Below are 21,253 nucleotides of genomic sequence, written 5' to 3' on the forward strand. Positions count from 1 at the left end.
GAAAATGGATACGAGCTTGTAAAGAGGTTTGCGGAATGAAAACCCTCTTTATGTAATAAAAACATATGCAACAAGACGAATGTTGCAGATGTTCGATATGTTAGAGATAAATACCTCTAACAAATAGAGATAAATACCTCTCTAGCAAACATGTTAGAGGTATAAAGTACACGGTAAACCTACTTCTGGTCATTAAAGGTCATTCCTAGCAGTAAAAATTTTAATGCAACTGACAAGTTTGTAATGAACACAGAATATTGTTTAATAATTACCTGAGGCTTTGTAATAATAAACTAAAAAATTCTTATTTGGGCATAGTAAACTATAAAATTATGATTAAATAACAATAGTAAATAAATGATAAATTACAGATATTTATGTGTAAACAATCGCATTTGTGAATAAATTATTCATAGACTGTAAAAAACAGAATAACTATGAATATTTGCTGAAACTAGTTAGAGAAACTGAAAATTCTTTGCGCTTAGTTTTATTGGTTAGGACACTAAAATGCACAGAGGACCAAACACACTTTAAAGTCCGTTTCAACACTTTAAAAATTTGAGGTAAGCACTTGAAGAGATGGATTTTACTATCCTCAAATGCAAGTATGAAACAAAACAAAGCGGGAATACTATAAATTCGAGGTAAGCACGTGAAGTGATCAATTTTATTATCTTCAAACGCAAATATAAAACTATACCAACACGAAAAGATCAAACACATTTTCTCATACTCGAACTTAAAACTTATGGACTCTTATATATTTGGAATTAGGTTAAAACGCAGATTATCTTGAAGCAGTACTTGTTATCAAAAACTTTTCATTTGTGTGAGTGACGATCAAACAGTTCGTTGTCACAAAACTGTGTCAAATTGTTTCAACTAAACTGTGCGTTATACCTTTACCAGGAACTGTTTCATCTGTCCCCCACGGTTAAGACTAAAAATCCAGGATTAATTACAAATAAGTCTTGCTCCATGTGAGCATTATCTGATGCCATTATAAGATTAATTCCAACTGTACCACCACACCAATGTGCCCTGGAAACATAAAATTTTCATTAGCTGCATTTATGAATTTTTTATAATAAATTTTTTTTTTATATATATATATATATATATATATATATATATATATATATATATATATATATATATATATATATATATATATATATATATATATATATATATATATATATATATATATATATATATATATATATATATATATATATATATATATATATATATATATATATATATATATATATATATATATATATATATATATATATATAAGGCTAGCATATTCAAGAAATAAAATTACCATTAACAACCAATTGCAAAGTGTGAAATAAACGACAAAATGAAACAATTTCTGAATATTCTGAACTGTCTTAAATTTTGTTAACCATCTGCTATTTTCAAGTACTGTGCCCTGGATATATATATATATATATATATATATATATATATATATATATATATATATATATATATATATATATATATATATATATATATATATATATGTGGACAGACTGAGGCCCTCGCCGCGCATGGATTTCAAACCTGTACATACTCACAAGTCTCAGTGCTGGCAATTGATGAAAATTTTGGAGAGGAGAGGGGGGTCAAAAAGCATTTTTCAAAAGCTTTCAAAGGAAACAAATAAATAACAATTGAACACAGTGCTGGCTATTCATATTCATCTCTTTGTTGAAGAAAACAAATTCGTTTTTAAAATTAACTGGGCATGCAATTACTTAAACAAATTAACTGTTAGGAAAGAGAAATTAAAAGAATCTTTTTAGCAAGAATTATAAAAGGTGGATCAAAATTTACGTATGTTCAAAGGTGTTTAAAAGACAACGTCAGAATTACGTCAGCCAATAGAATTGTGTGATTAAAAATCCTCCTCAATTTTGACGGCGTGTTTCAATCCTGTTAAATATCCATGTCAGCATTATGCCTTAATCTTCTAAATATTAATAATAACCTTGTAATTTATTGGACACAATTAAAGGTGATCAAACATTATGACAGAATATTAATTTTTTCCAAAAGCTGAAGGGCACAAAAATCTAATAATCTCTGTAAGCTTAACAATAAAACAATAAAAGCAATTAAAAACAATACAACAATAATAAAGAAATTAAAAACTATAAACAATAACAGCAATTCAAAATCAAAGAGGATTTTATTTCCAAAATACCTTTTCATTTCATTAGATTTTATTCCAATCAAGCAAGTCAGCTAGGTGAAATTCTTGTATGTACACCATCAAAGCCTCTTAGCTCTGTACTTTTTCCTAATATGTCGTCCATGTTCCATGTTATATTCAATATTCGTTACGTTTTTTATATTTGTTTGTGATATTTGTTTGAAGCATGTATATATATTTGCTGCAATATTGAATATCAGCACATCAAATAAGCAGAGAAGAACTTAATTTAATAAGACATATTTATGCGGAAGAACAAGCTATAAAACTATTTGCAGTTTTTTCTAGTTATCAATATTCTCCCTTTTCTGTCAAATAAGACAAAATCACATTCTAAAATAGATTTTCTATCTCGGCGTGATGATTTCTTAACTATTCATAAGTTATGCATCAAGGATGCCAGGAATACTCCCTAAAACTTTTAACAAAAAATTTCTTATATTTTCAACTTTTTTTCAAAAACCCTTTTGTCCCTCGTAGGCCAGTGTCCACTCCTACGAACTTTAAAATCAGTCATTGAATACATAAATAAAGTATATTTACGAAATGTTATTCGTATATAATTTTATGATCTTCTTGTAATGAATATATATTAATGTTATTGCAATTCCAACGTTGGTTTTGTTTGATAATAGTGCGGTTATTCCTCTACTAAACAAGAAAGTGCAAGATTCTGGCTTTATTACATTCGAGCAATTTTTTCTATTAGACAAAAACTTTGAAGACAAAAAAAAATTATAATTCCTGACAAGACACACTGATTCCAAATATTCTAAAAAGAAATCCGTAAGTGAACAGAAAATTCACTGTTGTATGGTCTAAAAAGAATTAACTGTAAAATAAAACCATACGGTACAGAAGGAAAGAGAAATGTCGAGGGCGTGTGTCATCAGCAAGGTTAGTCAATGCAAAATGGGTCTATAGGAAATCATAATCAGCCAGAAGAAAACAATTCGAAGATAAATTTTGCTTTAGAAATTGCAAACTTTCGAAAGTGTCAATTTACAAACTTCGTCAAGGGGAGACTTTACTGTTGCCACTACTCATAGTCCTTGCTAACTGAGATTCCAAGATTCCAAAAATAGAATCCACCGCAGTGGGTGACCAAATAGCTACATCAAATTTTTGCTTTTACCAAAATGTTTTATAACACACTGGCAATATCTATTGTAGTTATTCTGACCTTACCATGCTATAACTTATTATCACAAATAAAAAACGTGACTTCTAACGTTTCTAAAGAGCTAAGAGCTCATATGGCACTTGTGACGAGGGGAGAAGAGCTAAGAGCCAAGAGATCATATGGTATGAGCTCTAACAAACTTCTATGAATCAATAGATTGATTTAAAAAGGAAAATAAGAGGCTTAATGCCGGTCAAGATTTAAAATAAGAGCTTTGAGTCATAAAGTCCTTCTAAATATCAAAATTAATTAAGATCCAATCACCCACTCGTAAGTTATAAATACCTAATTTTTTCTAATTTTACCTCTCCCTTTCCCCCCTCCCAGATGGTCGAATCTGGGAAAACGACTTTATCAAGTCAAATTCTGCAGCTCCCTAACACGCTTGCCAATTTTCATCGCCCTAGCACGTCCAGAAGCACCGAACTCGCCAAATCACTGAACCACTCCCCCAAAGAGAGCGAATCCAGTACGATTCTGTCAATCACGTATCAAGGACATTTGTTGATTCTATCCACCAAGCTTCATCCCGATTCCTCCACTCCAAGTGTTTTTCCAAGATTTCCCCCTCCAACTCCCCCCAATGTCAAAAGATCTGGTCGGGATTTGAAATAAGAGCTCTGAGACATGAATTCCTTCTAAAAATCAAATTTCATTACGATCCGATCATCTATTCGTAAGATAAAAATACCCCAATTTTCATGTTTTCCAAGAATTCCGGTTTCCCCCTCCAACTCCCCCGAATGTCACAGGATCTGGTCGGAATTTGAAATTAGAACTTTAAAGCACAAGATCCTTCTAAATATCAAATTTCATTAAGATCTGGTCACCCTTTCGTAAGTTACAAATACCTCAATTTTCAAAATTACCCCCCCCCCCCCATTTCCACTAAAGAGAGCAGATTTGGTCCAGTTATGTCAGTCAAGTATCTTAGACAGGTTTCTATTCTTCCCATCCAGTTTCATCCTGATCTCACCGCTTGATTTAAAATAAGCTTGAGATTTAAAATAAGATATCTGAGTTACGAGGTCCTTCTAAATATGAAGTTTCATGAAGATCCGATCACTCCTTCGTAAGTTAAAAATAAGTCATTTTTTCTTATTTTTCAGAATTACCCCCCCCCCCCCCAATTGAGCGGATCCGTTCCAATTATGCAAATCACGAATTAAGCGGATCCGTTCCAATTATGCAAATCACGTATGCAAGACTTCTGCTTATTTTTCCAACCAAGTTTCATCCCAATCCCTCCAATCTAGGCGTTTTTCATCATTTTAGGTTTCCCCACCCCAAACTTCCCCCAATATCACCAGATCCGGTCAGGATTTAAAATAAAAGCTTTGAGACACGATATCCTTCTAAATATCAAATTTCATGGAGATACAATCACCCGTTCGTAAGTTAAAAATATCTCATTTTTTCAAATTTTTCAGAATTAACCACCCCCTCCCCAACTACCCCAAAGAGAGCGAATCCGTTCTGGTTATGCCAATCATGTATCTAGGATTCGTGTTTTTTTTCCCACCAAGTTTCATCCCGATCCCTCCACTCTAAGTGTTTTCCAAGTTTTAGGTTTCCCCCTCCCAACTCCCCCCCCCCCCCAATGTCACCAGATCCGGTCGGGTTTAAAATAAGAGCTTTGAGCCACGATATCCTTCTAAATATCAAATTTCATTGAGATCCAATCACCCGTTCGTAAGTTAAAAATACCTATTTTTTTAATTTTTAAGAAATACCCCCACCCCCAACTACCCCATAGAGAGCAGATCCGTTCCGTTTATGTCAATCGTCTATCTAGGACTTGTGTTTATTTTTCCTACCATGTTTCATCCCGATCCCTCCACTCTAAGTGTTTTCCAAGTTTTAGGTTTCCCCCTCCCAACTCCCCGTCCCTGTCACCAGATCCGGTCAGAATTTAAAATAAGAGCTCTAAGACACGATATCCTTCTAAACATCAAATTTCATTGAGATCCGATCACCCGTTCGTAAGTTGAAAATACCTCATTTTTTCTAATTTTTAAGAATTACCCCCCCCCCCCCAACTACCCCAAAGAGAGCGAATCAGTTCCGATTATGTCAATCATGTATCTGGGACTTGTACTTATTTTTCCCATCAAGTTTCATCCCGATCCCTCCACTCTAAGTGTTTTCCAAGATTTTAGGTTTCCCCCCTTCAACTCCCCCCAATGTCATCAGATCCAGTCGGGATTTAAAATAAGAGCTCTGAGACACAATATCATTCCAAACATCAAATTTCATTAAGATCCAATCACCTGCTCATAAGTTAAAAATACTTCATTTTTTCTATTTTTTCCGAATTAACCGGCCCCCCACTCCCCCCCCCCAGATGGTCATATCGGGAAAATGACTATTTCTAATTTAATCTGGTTCGGTCCCTGATCCGCCTGCCAAATTTCATCGTCCTAGCTTACCTGGAAGTGCCTAAAGTAGCAAAACCGGGACTTTAGGTTTCTCCCCTCCAACGCCCCTCAATGTCATCAGATCCGGTCGGGATTCAAAATAAGATCTCTGAGACACAATATCATTCCAAACATCAAATTTCATTAAGATCCAATCACCCGCTCATAAGTTAAAAATACTTCATTTTTTCTACTTTTTGCAACTTGACCGCCCATGATGGTCAAATCGGGAAAATGACTTTCTAATTTAATCTGGTCTGGTCCCTGATACGCTTGCCAAATTTCATCGTCCTAGCTTACCAGGAAGTGCCTAAAGTAGCAAAACCGGGAACGACAGACAGACCGACAGAATTGGCAATTGATATATGTCACTTGGTTAATACCAAGTGCCTTAAAAACCTGACTTCTAACGTTTTTTGAAAAGCTCAAAAAGAAAATGTTTTCTGTCAGCAAAATAACCCTAATTGAACTAATCACTGGATGTAGAACGAAAGGCCCAATAGATTCATCTTTTTATTTCAAATAACAGTGCTTATTAAAATAAGTAAACAAAATTGTAAAATTTATTGCTCAAGGGTAGCTTTATTTTCTTATTAGGACAAATGTTAGCTATTCTCCCATTTTAGCCACTTCATATTTTAGAATTTGTTGCTTTTAGCCAGTAATAATAAACGAATTTGTTCAAACTATCCATTTTTTGTTGTTGAAATTTCTCATAATAAGTATAGAAAAGATTACCCTTCAAAAGGGTTTCAGTTTCATGGCGACTATAAAAAGTAACTTAGTGTCCAATGGTAGACACTAATATTGAACTCAATTCAGGGGAAGATTTCGATAGATAACTTTTCCATTATTACCATTCAAAAAGCTTTTTTTATATTTTCAGAAAAAAGAAACAAAAAACAACAACTCTAGATTTTGAAAAACACATTTTGCCTCCCTCCAAATTTCTATGAATTTACTCCACTGAATTCCCCTCAATCTCCTTGAGTCGAATGACCATTTCATTGCTGCTGAATTTTCAGATCTAATCTGTATAAGCGTTTACCTGCCAAGTAATTACCGCTCTTCGCAATCAGAGAATAAGTTCATTAATGCTTGCAAAAGGTTGCTGCTTGCGTCAGCAACTTCCAACCTTGATCATTTTATTGGATCTTTCCCCTGTGAAACTGCTGAGGTAAACCTATCTTGCAGAAATTAACCATGCATTAAAGTGTGCTGAAGCTTCAGCTGTCCCGTGCAAGCGTGTTAGGAAAGGCTGTCAAGTTCAGGGTTGGTCAAAAACCCTGTCCTTATGTCCACGTGCGAGTATTCTAAAAATTCGGCTGAATATTTGGAGGAATTATGGTAGGCCGAAGTCTGGGACTGTTCATGGTTTGCTGCTACATTCTAAATGTTTTTTCTAAAATGTTAAGAAAACATAAGGCTGATCTTATTGAGAAAAACGCTCATAAAATTGCAGAGAACCCTTCAAAGCTCAGAAAAAAATTTGAACTCCCGTATGAATACATTTGTGCCAATAATATTCCAGAGTCTGAGTGGATAAACTGTTATAAGCATGAGCTTTTTGTTCTCCCAATACTGCCCTTGAATCAAAATTTGAAAAAGATGTTATAAAAGATTTATAATAGCCAAGTTGTACCTCATCTCCTTTCTCTTTGTCAAGTTTGGCAGTTTTTTAGTGAACCTCAGAAACTATCTGTTGGTAGAATATGTTTTGCTATGTTAAGTTCCTTTTCAGTTACCCTCCTTGGACTAGAAATAGTTACTTAATGAATAAAATCCGTCTAGTTTCGCCTATGTGTGTTATTGATAAAAGACTGCCTGGTATTCGTTCTTCTATGTTGATAGTCTCTCTTCCTTGGTCTGCGTTATTTATTTGATTGTCTCTTGGTGTTGATTTGATTTGTATTCATTTATATTTTTTTTTATTACTCCATCTTAAGGGCGTTTCACCCTCATTTTGTTAAAGATGAATTGTAAATAAACTAAATTGAATTGAAAAATAAAGAATCACCTGATGTACTGCTTGACTTTGTCCAACTGTTGGTAATAGTTGCAAATCTGAACTGGCTGGCTGCTTCTCTTTGATAACTTTTTTTAATGCATCAATTTCTGCTTTAAGTAAGTCCAATTCAGATTGCATCCTGGACATTTTTTCTTCCTGTTCTTCATTTTTTTCTTTATTTTCTTTTTGAACTATTGCCAATTCAATCTTCAGACTTTGTATACAGTTATGATTGCCATGTTCTTCAAAGAGTATTGTCATTCCACATCCAGATTGGCAAGTAACAGGTCTTTTGGGGTTAAAATTGCATTCAAGAAGATGTGCTGCAAATCTTTCCAATGTCAATGAGGCAGGACATCCATGTGTCTGGTTGCTACAGCTCAAGGTTAATCTACGTAAAAAGAAATATATGGTAAAAATATGAATATTATTACGCAGGATAGCCAAGTTTAACTAGCTTAGAGCAATAATAACATTTTCTAACTTTGAGAGCCATCTATGACTGTTCTGATAATTGTAAAATCTTTCCTTGTTCTGGCTTTGCATGCCCTATATATTTACTAAATCATGGTTGCAGCAATAGCTGCAATCTGTAAAGAGTAAACTACATTCAATAGTAACCGAAAGTCTAAAATCGTATTTTGAAAACAACTGTCAAATGAGATTCTTTATTTATTTAAAAGTTATGAAGGAATGCAAAGTAAGTCATAAAGGAATGCATGTTCACTTAAACAATAAAAGTTCATTGCAGAAACAAATTTTCAAAAATACTTAAAAGAGCTCAAATCCCTTCAAACTAGTGGAAGATCAAAATCAAAAGAACATTATTGGAATTCCCAATTTCAAAAACTCTAAATTGCTGACTGAGTCCAAGGAAATATTGAGAATAACATACATGCCAAGAAGTTATTTATGACTCAGAGGTATTTAATCCCTCTAAATAAACATATTTGCCAAGAAATGGCACCCAAAGATTTCAGCGATTTGAAAACTGAAAAGGAACTCAGAACTTTCCCTGTAACCTATATGACACAGTTGAAGGTCAATTTGAAAAGAAACAAAATCAGTGAAAATTACGACAGACTTGACAATCCCAATGTAGACTATGACTTCTATTGAAACGGAAATCGAGATTGAATACCATTTTACCACCTAGAAAAATCAGTATTATAGGCATAAGTTCTGATAAGAAATCAAAAATTGTCAAATGACTGATCTCTGTAATACCCCCAAGTAGAAATCAGTTTCAGCTCGAAATGCCTGAGTTTGGCTTGTTTTCAGACCTTGTTAAAGTGGCTGATGTCCATTCTATTGATTTATTGAATATAATCAGTATCACAAGAAAATAGGGTGGTCTAAGTTTCCTATTATATTTCTTATGGTGTATAAACAGTGTATCTGCACAAAACTTTCTAAAGCACATTTTAGAAACAATGTATATACAGAAATAGCCTATTTTCACAGGAATACAGTCAATCTTTTGCAAAATAAAGTGATCTACAGAAATCAGCATGAAAAACTGATTGACAAGTACTATTCATTTACACTTTTTAAAGTAGAGTTGCAAGGAAGAAAGAATAAACTTCATTTAAACTTTGATTAAAATAAATCAACCTTAATACACTAAATAAAGGTAAAAAAAAATAAACTTCACAAAACTCATCTAGCCTGAGGTCTTTTAAAAATCAGTTTGTATATATCTGCAATGTATGGAAATAAATAAATACCTAGACAGAAAATTCCTCAAGATCCTTGGAGCAGGCTTCAAAGCATCAATAGTTAAATTGGTTCTGTCAATAGGACAAGTCTGGCTTGATGTTAACCACTCAGTAATGCAAGTATTACAAAACACATGTTCACATATTGGCGCCTTGAATATAAATACATCAATTATACAGAGGCATATGAAGAAACATTAAGAATTGAAGTAAAGTTAATGGAATCTCCCAGTATCAAAACTAAAAATATATACAAGTACGCACTGAAACGCATTGAGGTATATTAGTCTGGTGAAACTCCGATTTGTTTTTATGACTAACAAAGTAAAAAAAATCAAGCAGATAAATTGACTAACAAGGTTTTCATATAATGTTGCAGCAAGGGGATCAGTGTGATCTCACACTGATGAGATCATTTCATATGCAGGTCATTTCATATGCAGGAGGACATAATAATAATAATTTATTTTTGACCCGCTACAAAAAATCAAAGCGGAGTATCAATAAAAGAAACAATACAAACACTACACAAAACAGACAGAACAAGAAACTAAAGCAAACGAGTAAGGCCTCTGTGGGCGGGCAGATACTTATAAGTAGACTGGGGTACTTTGCCAGCAAGCTCCGTGAGCTTCGACCCAATATTCGGGAAACTATAAATAGATATGAGGCTCCTATTCCTATACCATGGAGGCAAATACAATAGAAAACGGGAAAACCGGAAATAATAAGAACAAATTGAACTGATATCTTTTTATGAAAAATAGGGTAAATACCAGAAAGAAACAAAACCGAATGATCTGTAAAAACCAAGTATAATTTAGCAAGAGACTTTCTATTGTATCTACCTCGGTTAGCAACAATTTTAGAGTAACTTAATTGGATTTTCTTCTTGCAATCAGCAACAGTGAGAGTCCGTAAGGATTTTAGAGTTTTACTAACGTTAATTCCCAGCCACCGAAATGAAGAAACCGACGGGATAGAAAAAGATCTACAGATTAGAGAAGTAGTGATATTACTATTAAATGAAAGATATTCACACTTTGAAAGATTAAAAGAAAGTCCAATCGCATGAAGTTTAGATGCTACTGTTGAAACAGACAAAGAGAGCCGTTTTTTAGTCCTACTGATCAAAAGAATATCATCCGCATAGGCAAGATAAGAAATATTTACAGAATTAAGGATGCAAGTAGGTGGGATAGAGGAAAGGACAGATGATATACAAAGTTTGAAAATAGAGGGGGAGAGGACAGCACCTTGCCGGACCCCACGTCGTACTGGAATTTTACTATCTGAACCCCTCATATCCGTTTTAATCCGCAAACAGGAATTTGAATACCAATATCTAAGAAGAAAAATTACCGATATGTTGATACCGTGACTAGAAAGGGAAAAGATAGCTTGGGAATGCGTAACAGTGTCAAAGGCTTTGGAGAGATCCAAAGCACATAAATGTAACTCGAATCCCTTTTTAGTAGCCTCAGTAAGAACATTAGCCAAAACTCGATGAGCCTGCTGGCAACCTACCCCAGCTGAAAACCCAATCTGATTTTCACCAAAATATTCCGAAGAATTAACTGATGGGAGGAGAAGATACTCAAAAATTTTACTTATATTGCAGGAAACCGTTATTGGCCTGTAAGATGCACACTCAGTCGGAATCTTTCCTCTTTTCAGGATCGAAGTATCTATTCCACACAAAAAACTTTCAGGCACAACCAAGGTGCATAAGCACATTTGAAACAGAAGTTGTAAATGTTGGACTAGAGCTGGACAATCAACATTTAGGTGTTTGGCACTTATACCATCACAATCAATAGAGCTAGACTTAAGCTTCTTTATAGCTTGTGCCACTGAAACTAAATTACCTTGGAGGATCTGGTTCTGGCGGAGTGATATGGGAAGCGCAGAAATAAGAAACCTCATAAAAGTAGCATGAACAAAATGGTTTATAGTGTTGAAAATCTGGTCGTAATATTTGCACCAAGCAGCAGGACTAATTGGGCTACTTGTTGACAAAGAGTCATCGATTTTATTTGAATTTACCATATTTTTCCAATCTAAATTACTTGACGGGAATTTGCAAATTTTAGATTTTGCAGACCGTAAATATTTTTTAATACTCTAATTTAGTTTTCTGTTTAAGCTGAAATACTACACCGCTACGTGGTCGCTCACAAGAAACCCAAATACGTAGCCAAAATTTGGCTTTATTTTTCACTGATTTTAGACACGGATCCCATGACCATTCAGGCTTCCGCGTATTAAATTTAACACGTTCTTCGGGAACAACCACCTTATCAGCTTCCTTCATGCATCATATAATATCAAAGTAATATTTATCCAGAAAATTCTTATCATTTACAAATTTAGATCCAACCTGAAGTAGCTGAAAAGGAACTTTTATCCTAGACAAAAAAGCTTTAAGGGTAGAAATATAAAGAACCCAATTAGCCTTATTCCAATTTCGTCTGGTAAACCATCTACGATACCCACGTCTAGTAGAACTATCTTGCGACAGAGAAATACCAAGCATGAAGGAAATTGGTAGGTTGTCTATATCGCTTTCTATTTCATGTACAGAAACAGTCGAAACAGATAATTTAGGAGAGCAAAGAACATGATCAATATTAGTAAGGCTCCCAGAATGATGGATGTAAGAAAACAGACGATTCTTATCCACTAGCTTAAACTCAGATAAAGACTCGAAAACCAGATCAGACCGAATATTTGAATTCAGTAAATCAGCATTAAAATCCCCGGCGACAACAAATTGATAACCGAGAGATGATGCGGACTATGTCACTTTTTTCAAAACACTACAGGTCTTGGCAAACTTATTCAGTGATTGAACCGACTTACGATCACAAGGAAAGTACACATTAATAAGTATTAAATCAGCAATTCGCACGGCCAAGAGGTTTTCGTCACTATGGAACAGCACAGGCGTCGTGGATGAAAAGGAGCTACGTCTCAGTGTACAGGCGAGGCCTCCAGAATGTCTACCAAACGTAGATTGCAGCACTCACAAAGGTAATATGGTTTGCACTCCGTTTCAACAAGTTGGTATTATCTGAAGATAAAAGATGCTCTTGAAGACAAACGATGTCATAGTTGCTCGAAAGTTCGTCAATGATTTCCATTTATATTGTAAGAAATAACCGAGAATTTTTGCGACATCATTTTTTCACAGCGGTCGCAATACGAGACTTGAGCACTGGACATAATAGACTATATGAAGTGTGAGAATCGCCGCAGTTTGCACATTTAGGTCTATTTGTACAGGGCGCATCTTTCGAAAAAATGTGATATTCGGCGCAGCGCACACATTTTTCCACCTGACTGGTACAATCGTTGATAAAGTGATCAGGAGACCTGCACTTAAAGCAACATCATGGTACACTTACGAAATCATAAATTCTGAAAATCTCGTAACCTATTTTTACTCCATTCTTCATAGCGTCACGTTTTGCAAACGAATCTGAAAAGTGTAACTTGATAGTTTGGGAGAAACCAATTAGGTTTGCGTCAACGACTCATGAGTGCATTTTGAATTCGGAAGCATTAAGTGACAGCGAGATTCCTTTTATTATTCCAAGGTAACGTTTCTGCAGAATCTTTGTGCCAATACCAGAGACTACAGACTTCACAGACTCACAGAAAGTTCAAGTTCCTTTTATTATCAATATCCATCCATTTATAAACAAAAATATCCCAAAGGGCTCAATGGCCCGTTATTTGGGAAAAAAAACAACAAAACAAAACATAAATAACTATTAAATACATTCACACTTAAAATATATTTAGAGTCTACTCACCAATCCTCACCCGAGTACAACCGGTATCCGCACCACCTACTTAAAAAAAAAAATAATAATAAAAAAAAAAAAATACATCGAGGATCCGACACTCACACCACCCAAATCTAAATAATTAAATTCAATATAAATAATTAAATAAATAAATTAAATCTTTAAAACTAAACAATATAAATAACTGATCAATATTATAATTTAATTTAATTTTTTTTAATTAAAAAATTTTTCAACCGTTTCTTGAAGGAGCCTATGGTACAAGACCGTCGAATCTCAACAGGAATGGAGTTCCAGGCACGTCCGACAGCAACTATCAGACCAAAGTCCGAACGCACTGCAGGGGTGGATGGTACTAGCACATCATCCCTGTTTCTAGTTTCATAAGGACTGACATTTCGAACAATTTCAAGAAGCCCGGAAAAACTTGATGGAAGGTCTCCACGGAAATACTGAAATGCAATGAAAGAGAGGTGTAATGTATGAATATCTTTAATCTTCAGAAGTTCAACAGAAATATGGGTGGTAGATTGAAGGACTTTTGCTACTTTCAGTTGGAAATTATGTAAAGGTGTAAGTACAGATGGAAATGCTGACATCCACACTGACAAGCAGTAGCATAAATAAGGGTAAATAAGAGAGAAGTATAATAGACGAAGGATAGAGAAAGGAAAGACTCGCTTCAGCTTCCGAATAATTCCAAGGCCTCGAGAAACCTTTAATCTCATTGACTCAATATGCCGTTTGAAAGATAGATTTTCATCCATAAGTATCCCAAGGAATCGAATAAACCGGTCAGCTGGGCGGGATATGGATCCCTTGGATGTTTTAAGCTCTGTCACTGTAGGGCAGCTTTTGCCTATGCGGGAGAATATAAGAAACGATTTTTTTACATTCAAAGCCAACAAATTTGCATCAAACCAACGATATATGTTTTCTGTCATCAATTGTAGCTTGAAGATAAGAGATGATTCATCAGGTGCTGCAGCCCCCAGGGTGGTGTCGTCGGCGAATGCAAAGAGTTCTTCATGTTGACCAGGCGTATCCAAGGCTCCAACCACAGCATCTCCTTTCTGGCACAAATGACAACAGAAATCAGATCGTGGGTTGCTAAATAGTCGATAGAGGTCGTTGACATATATGAGGAATATATGAGAAATCAGAAATATGAAATCAGAAATCATATATGAGAAATCAGAAGCTACCGATTTTTCAATGTTCACGAACAACCGAACCGAATCATGACCACTTAATTGATCGATAAAGTCTTTGCGGCTTGTCGGATCTCTAATAGATGGTGGCAATTTAGAGACAACAATAGTAGAGTGGTTATCGGCAGGTTTCGAGGCACTGGCTCCAGGCTGTGGTAATGGCGGGAAATGGTTGGAAAACGCCTCAAACTGATTAGAAATAGTCTTTAGCTGGATACGCAGCTCGTTCACTCCCGAAAAGAGAGCAGAATAAGCTGTAGCTGGTATCAATGGGACTTCACTAGGGCTTAATATACAAAATATCGGGATGTCAAAATCATCTGTATTGCCCTTCTTGATAAAATCCAGTATATCTCCTAAATGACTTAGTGGCGCTTTCAATCCAGTTCGCTTCTGAAATAAAGCATCTGGATACAGCTTGGACCCAAGCCACTTCTTCGCATTCACAATATCATCGACGTCAAAAAATTATGTACCAAACTTCTTAATCATCTCATCATCAATTCCTTTTTCAACATTTTGCTGAACAAAATTTAACACCGGAGAATAATACAAATTGTCCTCATCACCTCCGTGCATGTTAACTAATTATAGCGCCCTCACAGTGAAATACGTGAAATGCACAGTGAAATAACTTGAATGTGGCTCACAGTGATTGCAATCTTGAATGCAAATTAAATCATGAGCGATGGAAATTAAATAATAAGCAAGGGAAGCGTAGTTTCTTGCTACCTGATCCCCGCAGTTTAAGGGAGAATCCACTCCCGGCAGGTACAACGGCCCTTGCGACAAGAAAACTCCCCTCTTCTGCTCGTTTATTATCGCGTAATACGGCGCTTCTACCGTTCCCAAAGTAAAAAACTCTCTTTATTTACTCTTTTCTCTCTTTTTCGTTCAGAAATATTGATCAATCAAAGTTCTAATTAATTCCTTTTTTATCTTTTTATCCAGCAATGGAATTGGAGTAAACCAGTCAGACAAGTTTTAATTAAAACCAATCTTTTGCCAAATTTTTCAAAAATCTACTGGAGATACACTGGGATTAAAATTCAATAGCCATAAGATCACTGAGAAAGCTTACTCGTTTGATTTCGTCCATAAATATCCGATTTTGAGATAGATGCATTCACCTTGAACTCTGAATTGAAACTGATATGAGTTTCACTTCCACTGATTGTCCATTTCTTATTATAGGTTCCAGTGATTGCACCGTTCTTATAATAAGTTTCAATACTTGCCAAGAAAGCAGTGATTATCCATAGAATCCTTCCCACATTCAAGCAAAAGATTGGGATAAAAATCTTGTCATTTTTTATCTCTTGTAGTTGACAAACTTTCACCTCTAAGACTTGATCCTTGTGTACTTAATTTTTGGCAGGTAAAATGTTTATTTTTATGAAGAATATTTAACTTAGGGATCAGACAATGCTAAAGTTTTTCCTGATTATAGATAATTTCTGAAGATCATACGGGATCAAAAGGTCAATTTGCACTCACCCAATTTAAATCACTTTCTAGTTTTTTTTTTATGAACAGACATTTGATTCAGTCAACAAAGATGATTTAGGGAAGACTGAAATATTTGCACTTCAGAAGAAAAGAAGAAAATCTGTCAAAGTTCACTGAAATTTGTTCCCACTTTCATCTAGAATTCTTAAATCATAAGCATAATCTAAGTCCACAAAGTTTTCCTCCCTACTTAATTCTGTTCTCCCAATGCTTTTCCTGTGCTTCTTAAGAAAAAGTCCACAAAAGTGATCTATATAAAGTGGGATAGAACACAACCCTGCTTAACTCCTGACTCAATACAGAATCAGCAACTAACCTCATTCCCTACCTTAACTACAACAGAACTATTCTCATACACATCAATAATCACTTTAATGTATATATCTGGTATACCATACAAGGATAAGACATTCACCAAAGCTCTGGTATGAACTGAATCAAACAAAACAAACCATCCTCTACAATTTGTAAAACTGCACTGTTCTTTTCTTTAAAATTTGTCAACACTGTGTCTCAATCTAAAAAGCATCATACTACTAAGTAATTTGCCACCCACAGCAACCAGGCTAATGCCTCAATAATTACACCATCTTCAATTGTATCACCTTTCTTACAGTTGTTTAATTAGTGTTCATAATGTTCTTAATATTCCTTGTTTTTAGAAGTATACTTTTGGTTTTTCCTCTAAGTTAATTGTGTGGTAGAAGATTTCGGAATTTTTCTTTTCTTAACTCAATGTTTCCTAGTTCTTCTAACCCCCTCAGGGAAGGGGGCCAATCATCTAATTGGCTTTCAGAATCTGATATTCCTATTTTTGCATCTCCAATATTCAATGATGATAGCCAAAATGATACTCTGATTACTGTCTCAGAGTCCCCAATCTCCAAAACTGATACCCAGCCAAATGATAATTTCAGACAATGGGCAGAAAACAGAAACGTAAAAAGCTTTCTATATGTACTCCTGAAATAATTGGAATCTCAGACTCAGTCCAAGCTATGGAGAAAAGCCTCTCCAATGCTCAAAATATTTTAAGCTTGGTCACTCATCTAAGTACGGTTCTTGCTCTGAATTGGGGTGCCCCAATTGCCTTGGTAATCATTTCTTGTTTACAGAAAGTTTATGTACTGAAGTTCCTAAATGTAAAAATTGTGGTGTTAGTTATCAATCAACAGATCACAATTCATGTTCAATGGGCTAAAGTTTTAAGGATTGCCCATCAAGAAAATGTTCCTTTCCCTATAGCTGTAAAGGAGCTGGCCAAGCTCTCCAAAGTTCCATCAAGTCTAAGAGCTAATGAGGCTAAGGAAGTGAATTTAGCCCTTCCTCCAAAACCCTGGCTACAGGTCCCAAAAAAAAAACAAATCAGGCACCACTACCTCCTATTAAGACATCTCTCCCACACTTGGCTAGGGAGTAACCCAATGTTGTTATAGCGATTCCAGCCCTCCACAATCCTAGAACTAATTCTAAATCTTGGTCTGAAGGAATGGCAGTTTCACTAAATATTTCTACTCAAGCCAACACTATGCAAGATAGAGTTGGACCTCATATTACAAATTTATATGTTGCATCAGTGGACCAAATCTTCCAATCAAATTTGTCTAAAGAAAAAAAAAGGTAGTATAACAAAAGAAATTGCAGAATACTACTTTTCCAATTCTATTTTCAATGAGATAGGAACAGATATATCATCAATTCTCTCAAAGTATCATGCATGACACCTATTCAACTTCTCCTGTGTTAGCTAAGCTGCAGATCCTACGATGGAATTGTGTTTCTTTAAATTCAAATAAACTTGCCGATCTTATCCAATGTGCAAATAATAATAGAGTTGGGATTATTTGTCTACAAGAGACTAATCTTCATCAGTTCAAGAAAATCAAAATGCCTGGGTACAAGTGCTACAGGAAAGATAGATAAACTACTAGAAAAGGAGGGGGTGTTGCGATCTTTGTTCATGATTCAATCCAACCTTCAATTATCAACAGGGATGAGATTGATGTTGAAGGTATAATAATAACCCAAGCTAATGGTAACCATCTTGCCATAAAGTCACTGTATCGCCCATGTGGGAGCAAGGACATCCAAAGTGTCTTCATCCAAACTACCAGGTATTAATACCTTTATCTTTGATGATTTTAATGCCTACAGCCCTCTATGGGAACAAACAGCTGGTAGCAACAAAGCAGGAAGAGGAATAGAGTACATTTTGTCAAATTTTCCAGACACTTTGATTTTCACTTCATTTAACTTCCAGACCAGGTATAACATTTCATCTAACTCTTTCTCAACTATAGATTTGCTTCTGGGTCCTCCTTCACATTATGGCCTAGTTCAGATGGTGAAGGTGTTATCTCTGCAATCTCATCCTTCTGCAATTTTGACATCATTTCAAGATTTATACTATTTGCCCAAACTCCACATACCAACACTTAATAACTCCAAAGGCAATTGGTGCCTTTTCGTGAGATATTAAAGGAAGTAGACTTTTCCTTTGTTTCTTCCAATCCTGATATTAATACCATTGAGTCTAACTTGAAATCAATCCTGTTACAGTCGGCTAAATTGGAAATACCAGTGACTAAGTTGCTTTTTAACAATGGCTTCAAAAGACCCAAGAAAGACCACAAGTGTAGGCTTACAGTTCAGGCAATAAGAAAGACTTTTAAAATGTTCCAAAAGCACCCATCACAGTCAACAGCAATCTCTTATAAGCAATCATGTGCTAAGGTGAAACTAGTTTGAAGAAGAGCGAAACAGGGTGCATAGTTGAATTTCAGCTCAATTATCAGTTTTAGAATACCAATTTCAAAAGTTCACAATTTCCTTAGCCAACTAAGTAGTGGGAAGCAGTCTAATGATGAGTGTAGATATGATATCATTCAGGATGGTAATCCAATTGTCTCAGATTAAAAGAAGGCAGATTTGTTTACTAATATCTATAATAAGGACTGGTCAGATTTTCATTCCACCTGACCTCCTTTTTGCACTCTCCCTCTTACCTGTTCATATAAAGGCGCCCTGATGAAACCTTTTTCCCAAAATGAATTCAGTGTAGCCCTTAACTTTCTTAATATCAAATCTTCCCCAGGTCATAATGGTATTTATATGAAGTGAATTCTTGAGTCCCCAAAGGTGGTTCATACTGCCCTCGAAAGTCTTTGTAATCTTATTCCCAAGTCTTACTGTCCTATATCAGTATTACCTGCCTTTATTGAAGTTCTGGCAAGGCTTGTCTATATATCAAGAATTGAGTAGTTTTCTGAAGTCAATAATCTCTTTCCTAGTGAACAAACAGGTTTCAGAAAAGGACATAGCTCCTTAGACAACATTACCTGGCTAGAAATTGATGTTTGCAACCCTCTTAAAATAAGACATGTCAAAATGGCTGTTCTGTCTGACTGGTCAGATGCCTAGGGCAATGTAGTTCCCAATAAATTACTGGAACTTTTAATTAATCTTGACTTCCCATACTCTTTCATAAATTTTATAAAGTCCTTTCAAACTGATAGATGTTTTTATGTTCGAGTAAATCAGTCAAGAGGTGAGTTAAGTTCTATTAGGAGAGGTCTTCTTCAAGGTGTGGTGTTGAGTCCTCTTCTATTCAACTTGTATGTTTCTGAATTTCAAGTATCTCATGCATCATTTCATCAGTTGATGATGGTGATACAAACTTTATTGATGTGCTGTGACCTAGTTTAAATTTATCCAACATTTCCTATAGACAGAGTGTTTCTTTCCCAATGTGTTATATACTAATAGATACAGAAAAAAACGCTTAACAAAATAATACCTTTTTCGTCTTATTCTGTTTTTAATTAGACAATTATTTTATTTGTGATAAGTGCCATGTCACTGAATTAATATTGTTTATCTTTCAACAGTTTTCTTCGAAGTTGTAATAAGTGTTGCCAATATTATGCCGAAATCGACAGTAAAAAGTGTCGGCGCGTCTGATGAATCGGGAAAAAGACCCGAAGAGCGCGTTCGAGAAAGCCCCTCCAAATCAGACTGCTGTATGAAATGCGTAACAGACCTTGACGAGAGTTCTAAATGTTTGCAGTGCGACTCTTGCAGCAAATGGACATGTGCTATTTGTTTAAATTTGAATGATGAAGAATTTGCTGCATTGAGCTCGGCTACAAGTAAGCTTGAGAGCGCTTGGAACTGTTCTAAATGCCTTAAAAGCTTAGCAACTCATGCCTCCAGTGTAGCGGACATAACGTCTGCCGTTTCAGCCGCCATGTTGCCCTTCAAGACAACTATCACCCAGACGCTAACTGAACTGGTCAATAGTACCATGGATACGTTGAGAGCAGACTTCAAACTTTTAAACACTAAAATGGTTACTATTGAGCAAAACCTCTCCACAAAGTGTGATGAAAAGACTACTTGGTCAATTGCCCAAGAAGAAATCAAATCTGCTAACATCTCAGCCCTGAGTGCATCCAATATTATATGAATAGTGCGAGCTGAAAAGAATCATGCTGTCTATTTTTATTCAAGATTATTTAGTGCTGCAGTATCGCATCAATCCTGGCGAGCTAATTAATGTTAGACGTTTGGCGTCTTGTCCAAGTTCAACCCTAAGCCAACATCCTCCACCGGCACTTTTCACTGTGTCCGATTTCGAGGTTAAGAAAAAAAATTCTTCAGAAATTATTTGAACTCAGAAAGGACATCCAGTTTCGATCCGACCAATCCAGGGAGGATCGCCTTAAACATAGAGAGCTTGTTCAGCAACAGAAAGAGAGAACAGCGTCAGGTGAAAAAAAAATCTTGTAATCAGGAACTTCGAAATCGTCATAAAAGACGACAAAGACCTGCTGCAGACTGCAGTTCCACAGCAGGGGATGATTTTGGACTAAGCTGTAATGTTTCTCATCTGGACAGACTATTGTCACCAGATGAAAGTGTAAATAGTTTGTTTGTTTTAGTTGATGATGGTGTTTCATGTATTAATGAGTTGTCTTCAAGGAGTTCCCATTTTTTTCAGTGCTAATTCAACAGTTTCTTCTGGTGCTTCATCAACTGAGCCTCTTTCTGCTAGTGTATTTTTTGCTAATAAATGATCTCTGCACAGTGCAACCAAAAGTGCAACTCGTCATGCAAATGATATTGGAAAATTAAGGATTCTTAGTGCGAACGCTGACGGCCTCTTC

The 21,253-nt window shown here is 35.4% G+C and overlaps 1 protein-coding gene across 3 annotated transcripts in view; it reads right to left on the reverse strand.

The window, feature by feature from the left end:
- Window positions 1-656: 656 nt before the first annotated feature.
- Window positions 657-21,253, reverse strand: part of LOC136041034 (E3 ubiquitin-protein ligase NRDP1-like) — a 29,789-nt gene continuing 9,192 nt past the window's right edge. Inside the window, exons 1-4 of one of the 3 annotated variants that reach the window (XR_010620949.1) lie at window positions 19,885-19,988; window positions 9,566-9,708; window positions 7,848-8,229; window positions 1,371-1,444 (exon numbers count right to left, since the gene is read on the reverse strand). Coding sequence is in view for 1 of the 3 variants with exons in the window: in XM_065725564.1 (XP_065581636.1) it covers window positions 1,012-1,044; window positions 7,848-8,229; window positions 9,566-9,708 (558 nt within the window). In the remaining 2 variants the exon portion in view is untranslated. Of the gene's footprint in view, window positions 1,045-1,370; window positions 1,445-7,847; window positions 8,230-9,565; window positions 9,709-15,660; window positions 15,683-19,884; window positions 19,989-21,253 lie in introns of those variants that run through there. The other 2 variants (XR_010620950.1, XM_065725564.1) reach the window with 2 other exon arrangements.

The sequence above is a fragment of the Artemia franciscana genome, chromosome 21, assembly GCF_032884065.1.
Source record: "Artemia franciscana chromosome 21, ASM3288406v1, whole genome shotgun sequence".
Lineage (NCBI taxonomy): Eukaryota > Metazoa > Arthropoda > Branchiopoda > Anostraca > Artemiidae > Artemia > Artemia franciscana.